Source organism: Mandrillus leucophaeus, unplaced genomic scaffold (assembly GCF_000951045.1).
Source record: "Mandrillus leucophaeus isolate KB7577 unplaced genomic scaffold, Mleu.le_1.0 Scaffold295, whole genome shotgun sequence".
NCBI classification, from domain to species: Eukaryota; Metazoa; Chordata; class Mammalia; order Primates; family Cercopithecidae; genus Mandrillus; species Mandrillus leucophaeus.
The window spans coordinates 553,964-576,546 of NW_012103087.1; the positions used below are offsets into that span (position 1 = coordinate 553,964).

Consider the following 22,583-nt stretch of genomic DNA (forward strand, 5'->3'; position numbering starts at 1 on the left):
GGGTTTCACCATGCTGGCCAGGCTGGTCTCGAACTCCTGACTTCAGGTGATCTGCCCGCCTCAGCCTCCCACAGTGCTAGGATTACAGGCGTGAGCCACCATGCCCAGCTATACAAAGAATACTTCTAAAAGAGGTTCAAAAAACTAGCAATAAAGGTATCCTTTGAGAGCAGAATCAAGGGTTCTCTGAAGGGTCAAGCAGAGGGAGATTTACAATGTATACTCTTTATGTAAAAATATTTGAGTTCAAAACAACATTGAATTAACATATATATGTGTGTGTATATATATATAGACTGTAGGCCACTCATCCTATAATATAGGAGAATAGCATTCTTCAGTGGGATTGGAATAGGAATTCAGAACACTAACTTTGAGCCCTGGCTCTGGTACTAACTAGCTTTGTGACTAGGAGCAAGTGAGTTAACTGTGCCTCAGTTTTATCACCTGTAAAATACAGAATGAAGGGATTTATTAAATAATCATAAAACACTATGATTTTTCTTAAGAAAAAATATATTTAGAACTCCCTTGGTCTTCTCATTTGTTTTCAACAGGAACTTGAGGCTTGCCTTCAATACGGCAATTAGATTCCTATGATCACTATATAGTAACATTATCAGGTAAGAGATAGTAGAAAATATTAGAAGAGACAAGTACTGAATGGCTGATTCCAACCTCAAAATGATGAACTTACTAAGTCTTAGCTATGTCTATTGCTCAGTGGAGTCTGGCAGAGGGCATCAATTTTTTTCAGACATGAACAACTTGCCATGTATGGTCAATATATCAGAAGACACTTGCCCAGTTTAATGCCATCCATGTTTCCTCTTGGGAACCTCATTTTGTAGGCAGCCCAGGCCTACCAAAATGGAAAATTAGCATCTATCAGGGGAAATGGCTCTTTCCAGGGAATTGTTATGGTAGGTGGTAATGATGTGGATCAGGACAGGATGTGAAAGCAGCAGCATCAGAACCACACTACCACACAATCATGAGTTTAAAAGTTTGGTATTTAGGCTGGTATGGGAAATATGGAAATCAGTATTTGGAGTAAAAGAGGGGGAAGAAATGGAAATTAGGTGTACTAGAGATCAGAATCAGACTGTTAAAACAATAGTCAGGAATACGAAACATCAGTTAGGGACCATAGAGTAAATATCACAATTTATTCATGAGTTGGGATGAGGGTGGGGCAGAGAGGCCCATCACAAGCAGAAAAGTAAGTTACTTTTCTCCAGATGAAAAGGGTTGAAGCCTAGCACTTAGCATACTGAGACGGCACATATACAGGTAACTCAAATATTTATTAGATGAAATTTAAGACCTGCTTAAGTTAGCTACCATATTAATTCTCTACCGAGTTCAAAAGTATTTCTGAGCCCAAACATACATCTAAGTAATTTTTTTTTTTTTTTGAGACCGAGTCTCGCTCTCTCGCCCAGGTTGGAGTGCAATGGCGCGATCTCAGCTCACTGCAAGCTCCGCCTCCCAGGTTCACACCATTCTCCTGCCTCAGTCTCCAGAGTAGCTGGGACTACAGGCGCCCGCCACCACGCCCGGCTAATTTTTTGTATTTTTAGTAGAGACGGGTTTCACCGTGTTAACCAGGATGGTCTCAATCTCCTGACTTCGTGATCCGCCCACCTCGGCCTCCCTAAGTGCTGGGATTACAGGCTCGAACCACTGCGCCCGGCCACATCTAAGTATTAATATGAACTTTTTCTACCTCAAATGTTTTCCACACTAATATTAAACTTTTGAGCTAGAAACAAGTTTCAAAATCATGTTGGGGAGTTAGGAAGAGGGCCGAAGGAAGAAAGGAGGAAAGAGAGGAAATTAAGAATGCTAAGGGCGGTTTGGCATAGTGGCTCATGCCTGTAATCCTAGCACTTTGGGAAGCCTAGGTGGAAGGATCTCTTGAACCCAGCAGTTCGGCACTAGCCTGAGCAACATGGGGAGATCCCATTTCTACAGAAAATAAGCCAGAGATGGTGATGCATGCCTGTAGTCCCAGTTACTTGGGAGGCTGAGGTGGGAGAATCACCTGAGCCTAGGAAGTGGAGGCTTCAGTGAGCAGTGATGGCACCACTACACACCAGTCTGGGTGACAGAGTGAGACCCTGTCTCAGAAAAAAATAAAATAAAAAAAAGATGCTAAGGGCACACTGAATGAAGGCAGAGGATGTAGTGCAGTTATACAGTATCATCATTTTTGAAGAATGTCTATTTTTAAAATTTTAATTAATTTTTTTTTTGAAACAGAGTCTCTGTCACCAGGCTGGAGTGCAGTGGTGCGATCTTGGCTCACTGCAATCTTTGCCTCCCAGGTTCAAGCAATTCCTCTGCCTCAGCCTCCTCAGCCTCCCGAGTAGATGGGACTATAGGCACACTCCACCATGCCTACTAATTTTTTGTATTTTAGTAGAGACGGGATTTCACCATGTTGGCCAGGATGGTCTCAATCTCCTGACCTTGTGATCTGCCCGCCTTCGCCTCCCACAGTGCTGGGATTACAGGTGTGAGCCACTGCGCCCGGCCAATACAATTTTTTTGAGTCAGGGTATTGCTCTGCCACCCAGGCTGGAATGCAATGGCCTGCTCATGGCTCACTGTTAACCTCAAACTCCTAGGCAAGTGATCCTCCTGCCTCACTCAGCCTCCCAAGTAGCTAGGACTACAGGTGCATACTACAATGCCTGGCTAACTTTTTCTTTTTTTTCTGTAGAAACAGGGTGTCATTATGTTGCCCAGGCTGGTCTTGAACTCCTGGGCTCAAGCAACCCCCATGACTTGGCCTCTCAAAGTGCTTGATTACAGGTGTGAGCCTACAGCCATTGTTTCTAAGATTTACTCCTGTGATTAGTCTCTACTGTTTTTTCCACACACCTAAGGGTTTACAACTGGCAGGGCAGATTATCAAAGCTTTCATGCTCTTAAATTGGCCTATATCCTCTTTCTAGGAAACTAATTACCACACTGTTTTTAATATAATGCATTTTCGGGTTTTCTCTGTCATTTAAGAGACATGTGGGTATACAGGGAGAACTTCTATTATGGGTTGAGCTCTGGACAATACTTGGCACAGAATAGATACTAAAGGAACACTGGCTGATAAAGAGAGTATAACCTAACTGTACATTGTAGGGATTAGACTGCCACCACCCTAAACCAGAGTTAATCTCTGCATCACTAATGGTGGGACACCCAGATATGCTGTGACTCCTAATATGATGCAATATAATATACACATTACATAGGATTAATTCTAGCCATAAATATTTAACTTATATTCATCTAACTGAAGCTCACAGAACCAACTTCCAGTTTCCAGGAAACACAGCTAAATGATGCCATAAGGAAGCAATGAGACTGATCCAAAAGGTAGAATATTTTTCTGGACAACTTCCCCATTGACAAGTCAGAATCATGAAAAAGAAACTGTTTTGAAGTAAAAGAGATTTCATAGAGATAACCTGATGTAGTGAGTAATCGGATCCAGGTTTATTAAAGAACAGTTTGGAAGACTGGGGGAGTCTGAATACAGGTTGCGTATTAGATAATATGAATTATTATTATTAACTTTAAATGTGCTAATGTTATTTTGCCTGTTATTTTAAAAAGATGCATAGTCAAGTAAAAAATATATAAAAATTTAAAAAGAAATATATACATACAATAAAAAATAAATAAGATATATAAAATTTGAAAAAGAAATATGAATGAATGAATGAAAGAGAAAAGTCTGGGCTGGTTTGGTAGTCAACAGCATGCATGGTAATTAAAACCATGAAAATAGATGAGATAAGGTCACCTAGGCAAGTACATAAGGGAAGACAAAGAGATGTGAATCAGGCAGATAATATTTCAGGCTAGATGTAGGAGTAAGAACCATTAAATTGAAAAAGAGCAACTAGAGACATAGGAGGACCATGAGGAGAATGGCATTCCAGAAGCCAATGGAGATATTTCAAGATGGATAAGGCAATTAATAATATCAGATTCGAAAGAGCTCAAGCTAGATAAAGACTGAAGAGAGGCTAGCAAATAACAAACAGAAGGTCAGTGATGACCTGATTGAGAGGAGTTTCAGTAGAGTGACTGGAGCAGAAGTCAGAGGAATGAACTGCTGTTGAAGAAGTGGATTCATCACTCCTCTTTCAAAGAAGTTTGGAGCTTCTCAGAAAGATGAGAACCTGTACAAATAATACACATTGTTCAGATAATGAAATTCCTAGTGATTAATGCTAACATGTTGTGGGAATCAGGAGACCAGAGAGATCACTGGGTGGAACAGGAGTATTTTATTTAGGTGACCACCAACTCAGCAGATGAACAGCCAAAGTCCAGCTGGAGCTATAATAACATTATCCGCAAAGCCCCCCAAAAATGGGTTCCAAAAGCAAGTATGAGAAAAACAAGTTCTTTCAGTGTCCCCCTAAAATTCTCTCCCCATCCCATCATTCTTTGTTCTGCTCTCATAACTAGTTTTGTAACTATTTTTGCGAGTTTGCAAAGGTTTTATAACTTCCTGTTTTTCTCTCTGTAACATGGCAAAGTCACAAAACATGCCTAAATTGCAAAAATCTGTCACAGTATAATTAACTGCCTTTCTTTTGCTTCTGCAAGCCTGGTTTCCCTGCCCTGCAAATTTCGCACCACTGGCTAGCCACCCCACTTCAGTAGCATAAATAAAAGTCAAGCCCTGTCTTTGTTCATTGCTCAGCCTTTAGATGTTCATCTGCTAAGCTGGTGGCCACCTATATAAAATCCTCCTGTTTCACCCAGTGGTCTCTCCAGTCTCCTAATTCCCACAGCAAACATGCAGTAACAGGTAAGTGAAAGAAGGGACAGAAGGTGATAACAGAGTTATAAAATAAAGAATTCCTCATGTAATGCCCACATAAAATAAATATCTGCTATCATATTTTTAAGAGTCTGCAAATTCAGTAGAACTATAGTTTGGTTTTTATACTTGTCTCTTAAAGAAAGGTGATACTGCAATTTATAAGTAGATGTTTCACTGTGGAAATAGATTTGTTCCCTTAAAAACTGAATATAAAATACATTTTTGGAAATCAAATAATTAAGTAAATTAGGAAAAGTATTTCTTTAAAGGAGTGATGGGACTGTTAGGCTGCAATCTGATTGCATTCAAATTATGTCTTTATAAATATTAGTAATAAATGTCTTATTTTGATTTTACAACATATAACCCTTGGTTCCTACTCTAATCCTATGAGATATGCAGGCTGAGTATTATTAGCCCCATCTGACCTCAGACCATTCTGTCTGCTACAGGGCTATTTGTCTTGGAAAAAGGAGTGATTTTCCCTTTAGAGGGATACTCTGTGTTCATACAAGTTCTCAAAGAGCTAATAGTCACATAGCTCTGAAGCTGTTTAGTTTTCTTTATTGATACATTATTCAAACTAGTATAAATTTTAAAAACAAGCTATCTCACAATATGCTGAACTGTAACATTCCAAAACAATGATAGTCAAAATTTAAGGTCAAAATGTGGTTTATGAGCTACGCTATAGTAAATTTACAGACAAAATGGAGATGGCTTAATAATAAACCAATAATAAACTAATAAAAATACTAGTTTCACAACAATGTAAATATACTTAACATTACTGAAATGTATAATTAAAAATGATTAAAACAGTAAAGTTTATGTTATATGTTTTTTACCACAATTAAAAAAAAACCAACACCAACATTAGCTTTGTTAGAAAAATATTAAAAGGATTAAAAGGATAGTTTACTGTTAATATTTCTCACAATAGGCATTTCTTGCTTATTCACAATAAATATTCTTTCCACTATTAAGGCATGGAGATTATTTTTCTATAGTTCTGAATTAAAATCTATAGGTATTTTATAGAAATAACATTGGAAGAAGATACAAATATGCTACAATATTTAACTGCATTCTACCCCCTAAGCATACATTTTCTAAATTCTCTATAATGATGACATAATTTTCACATTCAGAAAAAAGATTTTTTAAAATTGAGATTGATATTAAATGTAATAACTGTGGCAATTAAATAAGATTTTAGGCCTGGATTTTACATCTCAGAATTCATTCAATGTATACCAGCTTATTTACTTCACCTCTGTATTTCATGCTTCTGTGTTAGGACAAAGGCCAGTCTGTGGATGTGCGAACATTTTTTTTTTCTTTTTTTTGAGACAGAGTCTTATTTTGTTGCTCAGGCTGGAGAGCAGTAAGAGCATGACTCACAGCATCCTCAAACTCCTGGGCTCAAGCAATCCTCCCACCTCAATCTTCTGAGTAACTGGGACTACAGGGCTGTGCCACCATGCCTGGCTAATTATTTTTAGTAGCGATGAGGTCTCGCTATGTTGCCCAGGCTGGTCTTGGAACTCCTGAGCTCAAGCGCTCCTCCACCTCGGCCTCCCAAAGTACTGGGATTATAGGCATGAGCCCCTGTGCCCAGGAGTAAATTTTTTTTTTTTTTTGTAAGTAGAGGCAGTCCAAGAGAGCCTACTAAAGTCTTAGCTACCCTGTATCCAAAGACTCTTTGGAAAGAAAAGTGGAATGGTCTGGGGCCCTACAAAGGTTACGAGAAATTAGTAGAAATATGTTGAGATACGCACAGTTGCAAAGACCCTTTGCTACACCGCTTGATAGCACAGAACAACAATAACAAAAAATGCTACTGTTGAATCTAGAATTCACTAGGAGAGACTTTCTAGTGACTTATACAATCCAAAATAAATCTAAAATTATATACAGCCACAGGTAAACAGTGCATATAAATGACGACACTGAGATTGCATTCAGGAGGTTTAAAGACATTTTTAAAACTTTTGTTAACTATATTCGAAAACAGTCTTCTCACCTGCGTGGCCTAGTCCTTGGGGACATCATTTCATTCCCAAGTATGTGGTACCGCCGTGCTTCATGCAACAACTGATAACACTCAGGAGAATTCTGGATCAATTGGTCCACTTCAACTGTTTGAACAAAGTAGTTGGGATGCAACAGAGGGAGTCTCACATGTGTCAGGAGCTCATGTAACAGTGGTCTTCTCAGATCAACGGCACGATAGACCCAACGCATGACGGCTTCAAAAACCATCTCCTCTTTACCAATAACAAGTTCATCGCTACAAATATAATCAATAAGTTCATCTTTGTCAAGCTCAAGAAATTCTTCATGCTGGGATACATCCTCAAAAGTCTGTAATGCAAAATTTTTGCACTTTGTGAAGAGTGTTTTGAGTGAATGGGTATCAGCAAAGCGCTGGATTCCTAAGCAATTACAAGGATCAAGTTGCTCCTCCAAGAACTTGGCACATGCATCACGGAGAACACTAATCTGAAAGAGGCTTGATGTCTCAAAGAGATATTGTACATTCTCTGTAGTGATCTTCACCTTTCCAGTATAAACATACTGCAAAAAACATTCCATAGCTTCAGCTAAAATACCATTGATCTCAACCAACATTTCTCGGCTTTCCCTGTGGTCATTACAAAACATAGCTCTGAAGTAGCTGCTACAGGCTGAGAGCACAGCTCTATGGCAAGGAAATTCTTTTCCTTCCACACAAATGATAACATCTGTGAATAAGCGGCTATCTCGAAATTCATTAAATATCTGGAGTATGTTTTCAGCATGGGATGATCCTGAAGAGAAGTCAAAAAACTCATGACCTGTCAGAGATTTGGGGTCCATTTCAAAAACTTTACGCTTAGTTGCTGGGGAATCACGCACCCCAAGATCCTCTCTGTTTAGTCTGCGTCCCAATATTAGTACCATTGTTACATCAGTTGACTATATAATTGTTGAGAAATGACTGTTAGGGATCTTCTTTATGTGGCTAAAAGTAAAAAAAGGAAAACATTTCAATATGCAAAAAATTCAGTATTCAAATTACATAATTTCATTTTAATATAAACACTACAACAAAATCACATAATTAATATATTTCATATAGGGTACACAGCACTATCTCATGTTAATAAAAACTGATAAACAAAAATTTGCATTTGGACAATTAGAACATTACGGGTAATTTGCAATAATACTCCTTAAGCTCCCCTTTTCTAGCTGAAAGGATACTATGTACTTCGTGAGTTACTAATCTTCCATTTCCTCCCCATTTACAGAGCTGAGTTTCATACTATTGACTGTAGAGTTAAGTCAGAATGGTGTAAGACAGAATTTGACTACAGTTAGAATTCTAACATAGTTATCTTTCTTTTTAAAAATCTTCTTTATTTTGAGACAGGGTCTCACTCTGTCACCAAGTTTGGAGTAAAGTGACATGATCATAGCTCACTGTAACCTCAAACTCCTAGGCTCAAACGATCTTCCTGCCTCAACCTTCTGAGTAGCTATGACGATGTGTGCGTACTACCATGCCTCGCTAATTTTTTTACTTTTTGTAGAGATGGGATCTTGAACTCCTGGCCTCAAGCAATCATCTCACCTCAGCCTCTCAAAGTATTGGGATGACAGGCATGAGCCACAATGCCTGGTGAAATAATTATTATCTTAATATAGAATTCCTAGAGAGGAATTTAGCTATATCTATTAATAGCCTTTAAAAATATGTATATTGTTTGACCAGCAAGTCCTTTTTTTTTTTTTTAAAGTACTCTCTCCTAAGGAAATAATCAGAATTATGTGGAAAGATTTATCTATACAGATGTCCAATGCTGTATTGATAGAAAATACTCAAAATAACCTAAATGCCCTGTAAGAGGGGATTGGTTAAACCACAGTACATCTTCTGGCTAGAACAAAGTCTATGCAGCCATTAAAAATTATATAGACTAACGACACGGGGAAGTAGTAACCACACAGTAAGTGAAAAAGTAGACCACAAAACATGCCAACAGAAAAAATAATGTATCTGTGAATCTAGGGATAGGATGTACATATGCCAAAATGTTTTATTTATCTTCTCTATTTTCCACCAAAATGTCTATTATAAAATGTAATATTCATTTAAAAATTTTTCATGCATGTTATCTAGGTCTTGTTCCCTTTCATTAATAAGAAACATCCCAAAAACCCCTCAGAAATGACTATCAGTAAGTAACTGATGGACTGAGGCACTTGGCTATAGCCATCAATTCTCTCTCTCTCTCTGTCTTTTTTTTGGAAACAGGGTCTCATTCTGTCACCCAGGCTGGAGTGCAATGGCGCAATCTTGACTCACTGCAATCTCCACCTCCTGGGTTCAAGCGATTCTCCTGCCTCAGCCTCCCGAGTAGCTGGGACTACAGGCACGTATCCACCACACCTGGCTAATTTTTGTATTTTTGGTAGAGAAGCAGTTTTGCCATGTTGCTCAGGCTGGTCTTGAACTCCTGGCCTCAAGGGATCTCCCCACCTTGGCCTCCCAAAGTGCTGGGATTATAGGCATGAGCCACGGTGCCCAGCCGAATTCTCTTTAATATTAATTTTAAGGAGATTCTTCTACTCTCTTTCCACATCTTCAGAAGTTGATACATGATTCAAAGTGTATTAGTAATTGGTTTAAGACCAAAGAGTATCTCATCTATTGCCATACTCTCAGAATTTCATATATCCCTTGTAACGTTCCCAACTTCTTGAAATATTTCAAGTCAGACATTCAGGCCTAAATATGGCAGCAAAAAGAAGGCAGCTAAAGGATGTCACAGATAATACAATCTAAAAAATGAGATGCCATCCTACATTCCCAAGCCACAAATAAAACTTGAGACTTGAAATTTAACAATATTAAGGCTGCATTTTGAGTACCCTGTCACATATTAAATTGTACCCCACTTTTTAAGTGACACAAAGGGAAATAAAATATGCAATATCAAAATCAAGAAGAACTCATTCTCTTATATATGGTATTCTCTTCTTTTTTATGTTCTTATTTATCTCCATCCTCTCTTCTCACTGTAATGCCCCAGATATCCTACTTCCAATATTCACTAGATACTTGGAATTTTCATGAATTATCTCACTGAATTTACTTAATATTGCAGCTTTTACCATCATCATCATCAACAAATATTTATTATATGCCCACTATTGTCAAGATACTGTACTAGGCGAGGGTTTACAGAGATGTAAGATATTGTTATTGGAGTTTTTTGTTTTTGTTTGAGACAGGGTCTCCTCGTGTTGCCCAGGCTGGAGTACAGTGCCATGACTTCGGCCACTGCAACCTCCGCCTTCCGGGTTCAAGCGATTCTCGTGCCTCAGCCTCCGGAGTAACTGGGATTACAGGCACATGCCACCATGCCTGGCTAATTTTTGTATTTTTTTAGTAGGGACAGGTTTTGCCATGTTGGCTAGGCTGGTCTCGAACTCCTGAGCTCGAGCAATTCTCCCGCCTTGGGTTCCGAAAGTGCTGGGATTACAGGCGTGAGCGACTGCGCTTAGCCTGTTTTGTTTTGTTTTGTTTTGAGACGGAGTCTCGCTCTGTTGCCAGGCTGAAGTACAGTGCTGCCATCTTGGCTCACTGCAACCTCCACCTCCCAGGCTCAAGCGATTCTCCTGCTTCAGCCTCCCAAGTAGCTGGGACTACAGGTGCGCGCCAGCACACCTGGATAATTGTTTGTATATTTAGTAGAGATGGGGTTTCACCATGTTGACCAGGATGGTATCAATCTCCTGACCTCGTGATCCACCCACCTCAGCCTCCCAAAGTGCTGGGATTACAGGCGTGATCCTTTTTATTTTTAATTTTTTTGAGCCGGAGTCTCGCTCTGTCCCCAGGCTGGAGTGCAACTCCAGTGCAAATCTCAGCTCACTATAACTTCCACCTCCCAGGTTCAAGCGATTCTCCTGCCTTAGCCTCCTTAATAACTGGGTCTACAGGCATGCACTACCACGCCCAGCTAATTTTTGTATTCTTAAGAGATGGGGTTTCACCATGTTGGGCAGGATGGTCTCGATACGACCTCGTGATCCACCTGCCTTGGCCTACCAAAGTGCTAGGATTACAGGCATGAGCCACCACGCCAGGCTTTTTTTTTTTTTTTTTTTAATAGAGTTGCAACAAAACATATTCAAACAAGATAAATAACAACATAAAGTAGCACAGACAATATGTCCCATCGGTACAGACAGCCTAGTTCCTCCTTAAACTTCTATTACATTTAAAAAACATCTCTTCCTATCAATTAGCACTTCAACTTCCTGAAGTCTAGGTGATAGGATTTTCTCTGGGCAGATATATGCTAGGTTATTCTGACCATTCGGGGAAAAATACATGGCTATAACAACATCTGAAGGACACCTAAATGATTGCATGCTACACAGGATCTTTTCTGTTTCTCTGTCTATCCCCCAATTGTGCAGGTAAAGTCAGAAAAAATCCAAGCAATTTTATCAGTCAAATGGAATAAGACTAAAGTGAAATAAATACTATTTTCATTTGAAATCACTAGGGTGGAGAGTCAGAGGCAGTATGTTGATATCTTTTTTTTGTTTGTTTCAGATGCAGTCTTGTTCTGTCGCCCAGGGGGGAGTGCAGTGGCACAATCTTGGCTCACTGCAAGCTCCACCTCCCACGTTCAAGCGATTTTCCTGCCTCAGCCTCCTGATTAGATGGGACTACAGGCACATGCCACCATGCCCATTTTTGTATTTTTGGAAGATTTTTGTATTTTTGGAAGAGACGGGTTTCACTATGTTGGCCAGGCTGGTCTTGAACTCCTGACCTCAAGTGATCCACCTGCCTTGGCCTCCCCCAAAGTGTTGGGATTACAGGCGTGAGCCACTACGCCTGGCCACCCTCATTTCTAAGTTTTAAAAAAATAAAAATAAAAAATAAATTTCAAATGTACAAATATACATGCATTTTCTAAATACATAACAAAGCTTTGTGATGTAATATAATATTTACGGCAATGGAAGTTCATGGAGAAGGCCTATTTAAATGAACACATATAAAAGTAAAGATAAACACAAGACAATGCTTACTAATGGCTGGTTTTGGAGTAAATGTCAACAAAGTAACTCCCACAAATTTAGTTAGTAAAATTAGTTTCTCTTAAATTTGAGGAAATATTTTCCTCTACATGTATGTTATGGTCCAAACAAGCTAGATTTTTAACTTCAATCCAATTATGTTTTGCAGATTTTAGGTAACAGACTTGCCTGAGAACAAATAAAAGCTCTATTTAATTAATTTTAATACCTAAATGAATAAAAATGTATGAGTTTAAAATATTTTATTAGTTTTAAAATTTATTATCACTACTAAAAAAAGGGGATTTCTTACCACCTCTTTTAAGATTTTTCTGATTATTCAGAGAGTATTCATGTTTGCCTCATTACAGGTCATCCAACTTGCGTTATAGTTACCCATATATTTGTGTACATGTCTGGATGCATGTGCACACACACAGCTTAACATTTAAAACTCCATTTATAATGCATAGAATGACTTCCAAATTCCAGGCTCTCACACATGAGCAGTAGCATATCTATCAAACATGCTTTTAATTTGAAGTTATCTCAATAACTGTTTTATAAACAGAAATGTATCCCCCTTATCAAGAGAGACCACTACTGTGCCTGAATGTCAATTTTTTGTTGTTGTTGAAACTTCAAAAAGTTCAATGTACGTAATATCACAAGTAATTCAAAAAGGGAACATTTCAACTATGATAAACATAAACTGTGATGACATGGAATATAACTCATATTTTAATCTTAATGCCTTATTAATCTAGACTCAAATTATGGTTGAATTAGCTACAAGTCAGGTACCCAAATCAAAAACCTATTATTCATTCCAGCTTATTTAGTTTAACTTCTTACTGCATTTCAGGTTCAAAAAATTCACACAAGTGATTGTGACTTTGACTAGAGATACAATTATTGGTATTAACAACAATGGAAATTGTGAGCTTCTTCCTGCATACATTTTCATTTTCTCAATGTTTAAATGAAAATTTGTTCAGAATACAAAACAAAATAGCACACTGTAGGAACTAAGAATTTCCCTTTGGCTAGAATGGACAAGTAGGAAAACACATATAAAAGTATACTTTGTTTTCTGTATCCAATGATCCTACTCTAATTTTATTACATAAATTTGGGAACGGTGTGTTAAGTATTAATAGAAAATTGATTAAAATTTGTATCAATTAAGGGTCTGTCTTTTTATGCTATTTTCTGCCCCTTATTTTCATAGTTGGCTCCTTGATTTGTTCACTGACAAAAGAGGTCTTCCTCTCCACTACTTTTACCCAATAAAAAATGGAAAATCCTGGATTAGAACACCTATAAAATCACCTTGCATTACAAAGTCTTCAACAGCAATGAGATATTTGTTTACTGCTCTGTATGTAAAAGAGACTATCTCATAGATCTTTGCAAACAGCTTCAGCCTGCTGCCTCCTGACTTTCGGGCATCTTGACTTCCTCTGGACTTTCTGAGAACTTTCCCATGACTGGTCTCCATAATGACACCAAATGTAAACACTTCCTATGTATAAATTATTTGCATGAGGGCATCTTAGGAGTGTGAGATTCATTCAGAATGTATCTTTTGGGCTTCCAGATGTAATTCGCTAGTTTTTGCCTTCCCATTTTATACAATAAAGTAATACAAAGATTAGCTGGGCATGGTGGTGGGCGCCTGTAGTCCCAACTACTCAGGAGGCTGAGGTAGGAGAATCGCTTGAACCCAGGAGGCAGAGGTTGCAGTGAGCTGAGATCGCACCACCGCACTCCAGCCTGGAAACGGCGAGACTCCATCTCAAAAAAAACAGAACAAAAGGAAAGAAAAATGTTATTCTATCTCAAAGTATGGTGTTTAATATAGGTTCAGGATTGATCAAAATGAACTCATAATGTATAATCAAGCAAACGAAACATAAGATTACAGATTGAGCCATTGTAGCATTTTTGCAAATATCACAGCAGAATTATTCCCATCAGGAAAAAGTAAATAACTAAGTAGGCATCTCTAAACAAAATTAGTAGGAAAAGTTTCTTTCCAAAGAAACACAATGACTGAAAGTTGTATCTACATGAGTTAATGGATATAAGTTGATCAGACAGGAATGAGGCTCTCAGGAAAGCACAGAAGAGTGGGTAAATATTTAGTAACAGAAATGATTGTCACACTGCCGTTTTTTGTGATTGTAAGCATAGAGTTGTGCCTTGTTACTCTGATTGGCTTAAGTGATCTCTGGTTAAAGAAAGGAAAATGGTTTAAATTCTCTAATGACAACGTTTAGATAGTTTATACATACTATAAATATACCTTTTTAGCATTTGGTTGATCAAAGCCCCAGTCAAAATATGTGTGTTGTTTTAATTTCCACACCTAAAATAAAGGAAGAATAGCAACATATAAATCAGATAGTTGTCAGTTCATGTACAGTTGTCATTATTTACTAATATGTTGAACAAAGTTTTTAGTAAATTCTAGTTTCTGACTGCAGTTCATTTTTGTATAAAAATAATTAGTGAATAACATCTCCTTAAAGCAAATTAATAATTTAATGCTATTTTACATAACTAGTTTTCTTATTTATCAACTTCCTTGACAGTTTTTTTGTTTGTTTGTTTTTTGAGACTGCGTTTCACTCTTATTGCCCAGGCTGGAGTGCAATGGCACGATCTTGGCTCACCACAACCTCCGCTTCCCAGGTTCAAGCGATTCTCCTGCCTCAACCTCCCGAGTAGCTGGAATTACAGGCATGTGCCACCATGCCCAGCTAATGTTATATTTTTAGCAGAGACAGGGTTTCTCCATGTTGGTCAGGCTGGTCTCGAACACCTGACCTCAGGTGATCCACCTGCCTTGTCGTCTCAAAGTGCTGGGATTACAGGCATGCGCCACCGCACCCGGCACTTGACAGTTTTATCCTGGAGTGTTATCCTGCAGTAAAATTTCTTGAGTGAAAAATGAGTAAAAGAAAATTCATGTCAATAGCAAGCTAATGGTAGCACTGAAAAAACATGTACTCTGTGATAATTCTGCATCGGATATTTGAAGAGTGTCTGGAAATTGATGTTTCATCCAAGTTTGGGGCCATGAAATAATTCTAAGAGTTAGCAAATAATTATTTTTTAATGTTTTAATATATAAATGTATATTTCCTCTGCCTTGAATCTTATAGAAACTTAATCCCCATATCCCATAGAAACCAACTAATTCAGCACAATTCCTTTTATTTATTTATTTATTTGGTGGAAAGGGATAAGAGGAATGCTTAAGAGAAAATACCAGAACCTTCAGCTGTGTACAGAATAGCAATAGTATTTAAACACAAGTGGTTCTGGTTTCTGGCCCAGATATCTTTAAATAGAACTTGTAAATTCTTAACAAGTTTAGACAAATTCAAAAGTTCATTCCAAAACCAAATATAAATGACCTTTTTTAAAAAACGTGTACACACAAACACATATGTATACCAGACTGTGTTATGATCATGAAGTGAATGCTATCCTGTGTTTCCTTACTTTCAGAAGTGAGCCTGACTTGTATGTACCCTTGGTAAAAAAATATTGCAACTAGGGCAAATTTGGGAATTGTTACTCCCAGCTAAGTAAATCTTCCTTCCCAATGGACAATAAGATCCTGAATCAATGTAGGGATTCAGGTCAATTCAGGAAACATTTATAAAGAACCTAGTCTATGTCTGTCACTGCGTGGCAAATACTGGATTCAGATCCAATTTTGGACTCTGTGGGGTTGGCTAAGAGTAGAGCCAAACAAGAACTCCAAGACTGGTACTAAAATAGATTCAAATTCTTAGCAGGTGCAGATTGGAATACAGCCTTTTATAACCAATCTGGTCTAGAATTATACCTTATGGGGTAGAAAGCCTAAGGCAATTCACCTGGGCATTTTCTACGGATTTTTAGGTAATACCAACCTAATCGGTAAGGGTAAGGGATGGAAGAGAGAGGGTACAAAGTCTGAAGGAAATGTGTAATATCAGAATCAATCTACAGCGTGAGTTTGTACTCAAACAAGCTTATGTTTCCTTTAGCATGCAGAAATTCTATACAAAGAGGTTACTAACAGCCTTAAAGATAGTATGGATTAATGAGGGGCTTCTAAAAACTAATGCCAGAAAATGAAGGAACCAACAACATCCTGACTAGCGTAGCCCCTAAAACTTGTAGTAGTGAACTGCTGCATGCTATGTTCTACGCTACTCCATTTTCTCAAAGTTAACCTTGAAAGAACATCACAGGAGATGACAAGAAAGTTTAACCAAGAGGTTTATCTTGAAAGATATATAGTAACTCAAAAGAAGGAAAGCCAGAAAATAATTGCAATATAATAAATCTTTTTTTTGTTGTTTTTTGAGACGGTCTCACTCTGTTGCCAGGCTGGAGTGCAGTGGCGCAATCTTGGCTCACTGCAACCTTTGCTTCCTGGGTTCAAGTGATTCTCCCGCCTCAGCCTCCCGCCTAGCTGGGACTACTGGTGTGCACCACCACGTGTTTTTAGTAGAGACACGGTTTCACCATGTTGGCCAGGATGGCCTCAATCTTTTGACCTCATGATCCGCCTGCCTCGACCTCCCAAAGTGCTGGGATTACAGGTGTGAGCCACCGTGCCCAACCAGTACATCTTTTATTTTAAAAATAACCAGAAAATTATATATAGTAAGGTACTACACAAAACCAAGCAAATTTTTATACATTTCAGATATTTTCACCCTATAGTCTCAAAAGCTAATTTATTTGATTTTTTAATATCATAATTTTAAAAAAAATTATTTTGCACTATCAAAATTTCAGTTTAAAGAATTACTCTGCAGCAGTGGTTCCTGAACCATGTTTTACAAATGTAATGTTTAAAGCCCAGCCTTCAAGCTATTTTCAACATTTCCAGTTTCTTAATGGAACCACCAAGCCCATATTTACCCACCATGAGATAACAGAAACCGGCTGGGCGAGGTGGCTCATGCCTGCAGTCCTAGCATTTTGAGAGGCTGACGCAGGCAGATCACGAGGTCAAGGGTTCGAGACCAGCCTGGCCAACATAGTGAAACCCCGTCTCTACTAAAAATACGAAAAAATTAGCCGGGCCTGGTGGCGGGCACCTGTAATCCCAGCTACTTGGGAGGCTGAGGCACGAGAAACGCTTGAACCCGGGAGGCGGAGCTTGCAGTGAGCCGAGATGGCGCCACTGCACTCCAGCCTGAGCAACAGAGACTCTGTCTCAAAAAAAAAAAAAAAGAAAAGAAAAGAAAAGGTAACTAGTTGGTAAGAAACCAACTAAAACCTTGAGTTTCTTTGGATAGAATGATAGCAACTAGGGATTATCCCATGTTTATTAGAACCTCAAATGCGCAATACACTGTATGACTTTGCTTGATGAGAAACAAAAGAGATAGCTGTTGATGACAAATTTAGGAAAGCTTAAACAACGTGTCAGACTAAGCAATATGGTTCTTTAACTAAAAAAGACTACTACTGTCTCTTAAATCACAGGAAAAAAAACCCCGAATTTCTCCAGTGTTTCTCTCCCTCAACTTAAAACTTCTGGCTACTGATATTCTCCAACCCTAAAGGAAGAAAAAAATTTGCTAACCATCAGACATCACACCTGGTATACCAAGGTGCCGCATTGAGCCTACTCATGCTTCTGACTAGACTTGATGTGTAAATTTAATGTTGTTTGGTTTTATCTTGCTAACGTTTCTTTTAAGTATTTAATGCATTGTTTTATTCTATAATCAAAATACTTATAGATATATGATATGGTTATGTTTTCTGATAGCAAAATGGTTTTGGTTTTTTATTTATTTTTGAGATGGAGTCTCACTCTGTCACCCAGGCTGGAGTGCAGTGGCATAATCTTGGCTCACTGCAACCCCCACCTCCCAGGTTCAAGTGATTCTCCTGCCTCAGCCTCCCGAGTAGCTGGGATTACAGGAGCGTGCTACCACACCAGGATAATATTTTCTGTGTTTTCTCTGTTTTTCTTTTCTTATTTTTTTTAGTAGAGATGGGGTTTCACTACGTTGTCCAGGCTGGTCTTGAACTCCTGACCTCGTGATCCACCTGCCCCAGTCTCCGAAAGTGCTGGGATTACAAGCATGAGTCACCACGCCTGGCCTGGTTTTGGTTTTTTAATTAAAATTAAATCTGCAAGGATGCCAGCAAGGAGCTCTGCCACCTGAACAAATTTGAGATTTTTTTTTTTTTTGAGACAGAGTCTCGCTCTGTTGCCAAGCTGGAGTGCAGTGGCGCAATCTTGGCTCACTGCAAGCTCCGCCTCCCGGGTTCACATCATTCTCCTGCCTCAGCCTCCCGAGTAGCTGGGACTACAGGCGCCCGCCACCACACCCGGCTAATTTTTTGTATTTTTAGTAGAGACGGGGTTTCTCCGTGTTAGCCAGGACAGTCTCCATCTCCTAACCTCGTGATCTGCCCGCCTCAGCCTCCTAAAGTGCTGGGATTACAGGCGTGAGCCACCGTGCCCGGTCACAAATTTGAGATCTAATATTTTACATGACTTCTCTATGAATAAAAGCACGTAGTCAGTAGTTTATATTTACCTTCGTGGTGACACTAATTATTTACAGTGGTAGCATTTGGAAACTTCAGTTAAGAGTAAAGCCCACCTTTTTTTTTTTTTTTTTTTGAGATAGAGTTTTGCTCCTGTTGCCCAGGCTGGAGTGCAATGGCATGATCTCAGCTCACTGCAACCTCTGCCTCCAGGGTTCAAAGGATTCTCCTGCCTCAGCCTCCCAAGTAGCTGGGATTACAGGCACCCGCTGCCACACCCAGCTAATTTTTGTATTTTTAGTAGAGACGGGGTTTCATCACGTTGGCCAGGCTGATCTTGAACTCCTAACCTCAGGTTATCCACCTGCCTCAGCCTCCCAAAGTGCTGAGATTACAGGCGTGAGCCACCGAACCCAGCCAAAGCCCACTTTTAAAGCATCAGTTTAGTAGTCTTTAAGATGTGTCAAATGTTGAAAAATTTTAACTCTGGGATGATGAATATAGGCAGAGTGCCAAACTCTTCAATTTAAAAAAGTTTGCTTAACTATTGTATTGTTTATTTTTTGAGACAGGGTCTCACTATGTTGCCCATTGTGTTCTCAAACTCCAGGGCTTAAGAGATTCTCCTGCCTCAGCCTCTGGAGTAGCTGGGATGACAAGCAAGCACTTAATGTGTTTTTAATAGGAGAAACAATAGCAATTTTTAAATGTCAACAGTTGTCAAGTGGTTATATACTCTCTAGTTGTTTCAGTCACACCAGAAGTAAATTATACAAAAATGCATTTTTCATATGTACACTTGTGAAGATATTTACTGACATTTTTCCATTATACAGTCCGTACCCAAATATTTATTGAAAAAAGTGTCCCAAATTTCTAGGTAAGACAAAAGTTTAGACAAAAACAACTGTGGTCACTTATTTGATAAATAGTATTTATTTTTCACAGGCTTGACCTCTGGGTTTTAATGAAATGGGAGAAAAACAAGGAAGTTAAAAAAAGGTTACTGAAAAAGCATTAAGGTTCAACAACCTGGACGAAAGCCAGGAAAGTTTAGGTTAAAGCTGGTAGTCAGCCCTAACTCAGAATATTATTTCTTCTTCCTGTTTAGAGACTTAAGTTGCTGGCTTTGTTTGAATAAGCAAGCCTTTACTGAGTGATGGTTTTACTTCTTCAAAAGTTTAGATGATTACATTTTGTACTTATTTAGATACATTAAATACTCTCAATGCACAAGTGATGAGGCAGTTCTGATCACAGGAGCTGCTCATTCCGGTGTAACCATCTCCTCTGGAATTTTAAAGAATGCATAACCAATGGGAACTGTTCATATTCAATTCCTGCTTCATCCAGGGGAGCTCAAACTTCCTTCTACAAAAATGTATTAAGTCTCTGCCAGGCACGGTGGGTCACGCCTGCAACCCCAGCACTTTGGGAGGCTGAGGCGGGCGGATCACCTGAGGTCAGGAGTTCAAGACTAGCCTGGACAACATGGTGAAACCCCGTCCCTACTAAACATACAAAAACTAGCCGGATGTGGTGGCGGGGGCCTGTAAACCCAGCTACTCGGGAAACTGAGGCAGGAGACTCGCTTGAACCCGGGAAGCGGAGATTGCGGTGAGCTGAGATGGCCTGAGTGGCAGTGAGACCACTCCACTCCAGCCTGGGTGACAGAATGAGACCTTGTCTCAAAAACAAAACAAGTGTATTAAGTCTTGAGTGAATTCCTACATCTGCAGAAGAAAATCTGAGAAAACGCAAATACCCTATTAACTCAAGAGAATACAAAAACCATTTTCAACCCACTATGGCTAAAAATGATTGGTCTTAAAGATTTTATTACCGTCACCTTAATTTATAATTTTAAAATGACACAGTTGCAACCCACTTCTCAAACATTTTGAATTACCACGGGAATTAAAACATAGAAGTGTGTGACCTAGAATCCCTCAAACAAGGAAAACAACTCATCCAAGACAAGTATGGAAGAATCTTTACCTTTTAGGGGAGCATCTTTAAACTATCTTTTTTAAATAGAAGAAATCTGCTTTTAAATCTCAGCCAACAACAAGCAGATTTTTAAAATCTATTTTACAACCCTAATAAAAATCAACCTCTTAGCTGGTGGACCCAGTCTGTAGCTGCAAATGCAAAGACGTGATTTTTGAAAAGCTGCCCACAAGAGCAAGTGATTAATCATTAAAATCCACTAAAATCAATTGTGAACAGCCACTGCCTCAGGGGCGACCGCGGGGCCCCCTAAGATGTGGCACTGTGATCTATATTTAGCTATCTAAACACGTTTACAGAACTGGCAACAACGAATTCGCAGGACTTCCTGAGCACCACCCCGGCAGATAACGCGACACTAGTTAAAGGGTGTTAATTTTCCGGTCCTCGGAGGGCGGGCCACGGTTGCCGACCGCTGCGTGCCCAGAACTGCCTGCAGGATCAGGCAACAGCCGCAGCAGCCACGGAGGCTGGCAGCCACGGAAGCTCCCAGCCACCCGCCGCAGGGGCGGGAGCGCGCGCCGCCCGCATCCGCGCCGCCAGGCTCCACTCCGGCCGCAGCTGCAAGAGCAGCGAGAGCGCGCGCTCCCGCGCGTCCTACAGATCACCTTCAAGGGGGCGGGAAGAATGGCCCCGGACAGGCCCACCTAGTGACAATAAAAACTCGCCAATAAAAACTCGAACTCGCCCTCGGGTACCGCCCACAAGCCGCCGCAGGCGCCCAATCCCCGCCGCGTTAACAGTCTTCACCCGGGGTGTCCAGAACTTGGGGGCGGGTCCATTAGGAACTAAATTAAGAAACCAAGTCCTGGAGTGGTAAGAAGGTGGGGAGGTTAGGCGGGGACTGCGGCGGCTGAACGCCCGCTCCCCCGCCCGCCCTGGCTCCCCCGGGACGGCCGCAGCGAGCCCGGTGTCGCGATCGTGGTAAACAAAGGCTCGCAGGGGACGGGGGCGGGGGTAACGGTCAGGTGACAGTGCCGAGCGCATTTCGCAATCGCTTTAATGGGGCTTCGCTGGCCCGCTGCCCCGGGAACCCCACCTTGACCCCGTCATTCCTCCCGGACAGAACCGACGGTCGTCCCACCAAACGGGAAGGCTGGATTTGAGGCGGTCCCACTCCCCCGCGCTTCCTGAAATAAAAAGCAGCGCCCCGTTCGCAGCCCATCGGCAACAAGCAGCACCCCCGGCGGCGCCCGGCCCCGCGGCGACTAGGCGACCGCACCTGCGGCTACCCCCAGTCCCGGCGGCCACCCCCTCCCACCTCGCCTTTGCCAGGCCGCGCCAGCCGCGCCATGGTTCCGGGCCGTAGTGCCAGGAGGCGCGGGCGCCCTCCCTCAGGGCTGTAGCTACCGAGCGGGGAGGAAGAACCCCCAGGGAGACCTGGAGGCCCCTCGCCTCAGAAAGGGGCCCTGCAGACCAGCTGCAGCCTCTCCGCAGACCGCCAATCTGGCTCCGAGAGGCCGGCCGCCGCTGGCTGCCCTCCCGCAGACACCCCGGTGGTCAGGACCGCCGCCGCCCCTCCGCCCCTGAGGACTCAGACTCTGGCCGGTTCCTCGCCTTTCGGCCGGTCCCGGAGCTGTCACCCCCGGTACCTCTCGGCGAAGGCTGGAAGCAGCCAGCAGCGGCGAACCCCGCGGTTCCTCAGCCGCCGGCGGCGCAGCGCACTCTCCAGCGCCGGCGTCTTCTCCAGCCACCAGTCTCTGCCGCAGCTCACAACAAAGGAAACATGTGACCCTCCGGGCCAAAACACTGAGCGTCACCGACCCCTGGCCAATCCGGGTGGGCGTCCTCCGCCCCGGGGGACCCCGGGAGATGTAGTTCTCGCTTCCCGGTGGCCTCCGGGGCCACCCGGGGCTCCAGCCATGGGGTGGGTGTCGGGCGCCAGGAGGACTAGACCCACTCCAAGGGCTGCTGACTCAAAAACACTGTTTTAAGTAGAGATAGTTAAAAAAAAAATGCCTTTTGTGTAAGGAGCCGAGTCAGAAGCCGGAGTCGTTTGTTTCTTTCCCTCAAAGGCCCCTGCCACGTCCCAAGGAAAAAGCCCGCGATCAGCCCTTCGACTTTAAAGCTTGGGTAGAAGCTTAGAGAGCTTTTTGTTTGACCCTTTGATAGA

General features: G+C 41.0%; 1 protein-coding gene across 2 annotated transcripts in view; it reads right to left on the reverse strand.

Moving 5' to 3' along the window:
* KLHL24 (kelch-like family member 24) overlaps positions 1 to 22,242 on the reverse strand; it is a 58,198-nt gene extending 35,956 nt beyond the window's left edge. Inside the window, exons 1-4 of one of the 2 annotated variants that reach the window (XM_011986145.1) lie at positions 22,017 to 22,187; positions 21,510 to 21,600; positions 14,247 to 14,309; positions 6,876 to 7,856 (exon numbers count right to left, since the gene is read on the reverse strand). In XM_011986145.1, the coding sequence (XP_011841535.1) occupies positions 6,876 to 7,795 (920 nt within the window). In that variant the 5' untranslated portion in view covers positions 7,796 to 7,856; positions 14,247 to 14,309; positions 21,510 to 21,600; positions 22,017 to 22,187. Of the gene's footprint in view, positions 1 to 6,875; positions 7,857 to 14,246; positions 14,310 to 21,509; positions 21,601 to 22,016 lie in introns of both variants that reach the window. The other variant, XM_011986144.1, reaches the window with a different exon arrangement.
* Positions 22,243 to 22,583: the final 341 nt, after the last annotated feature.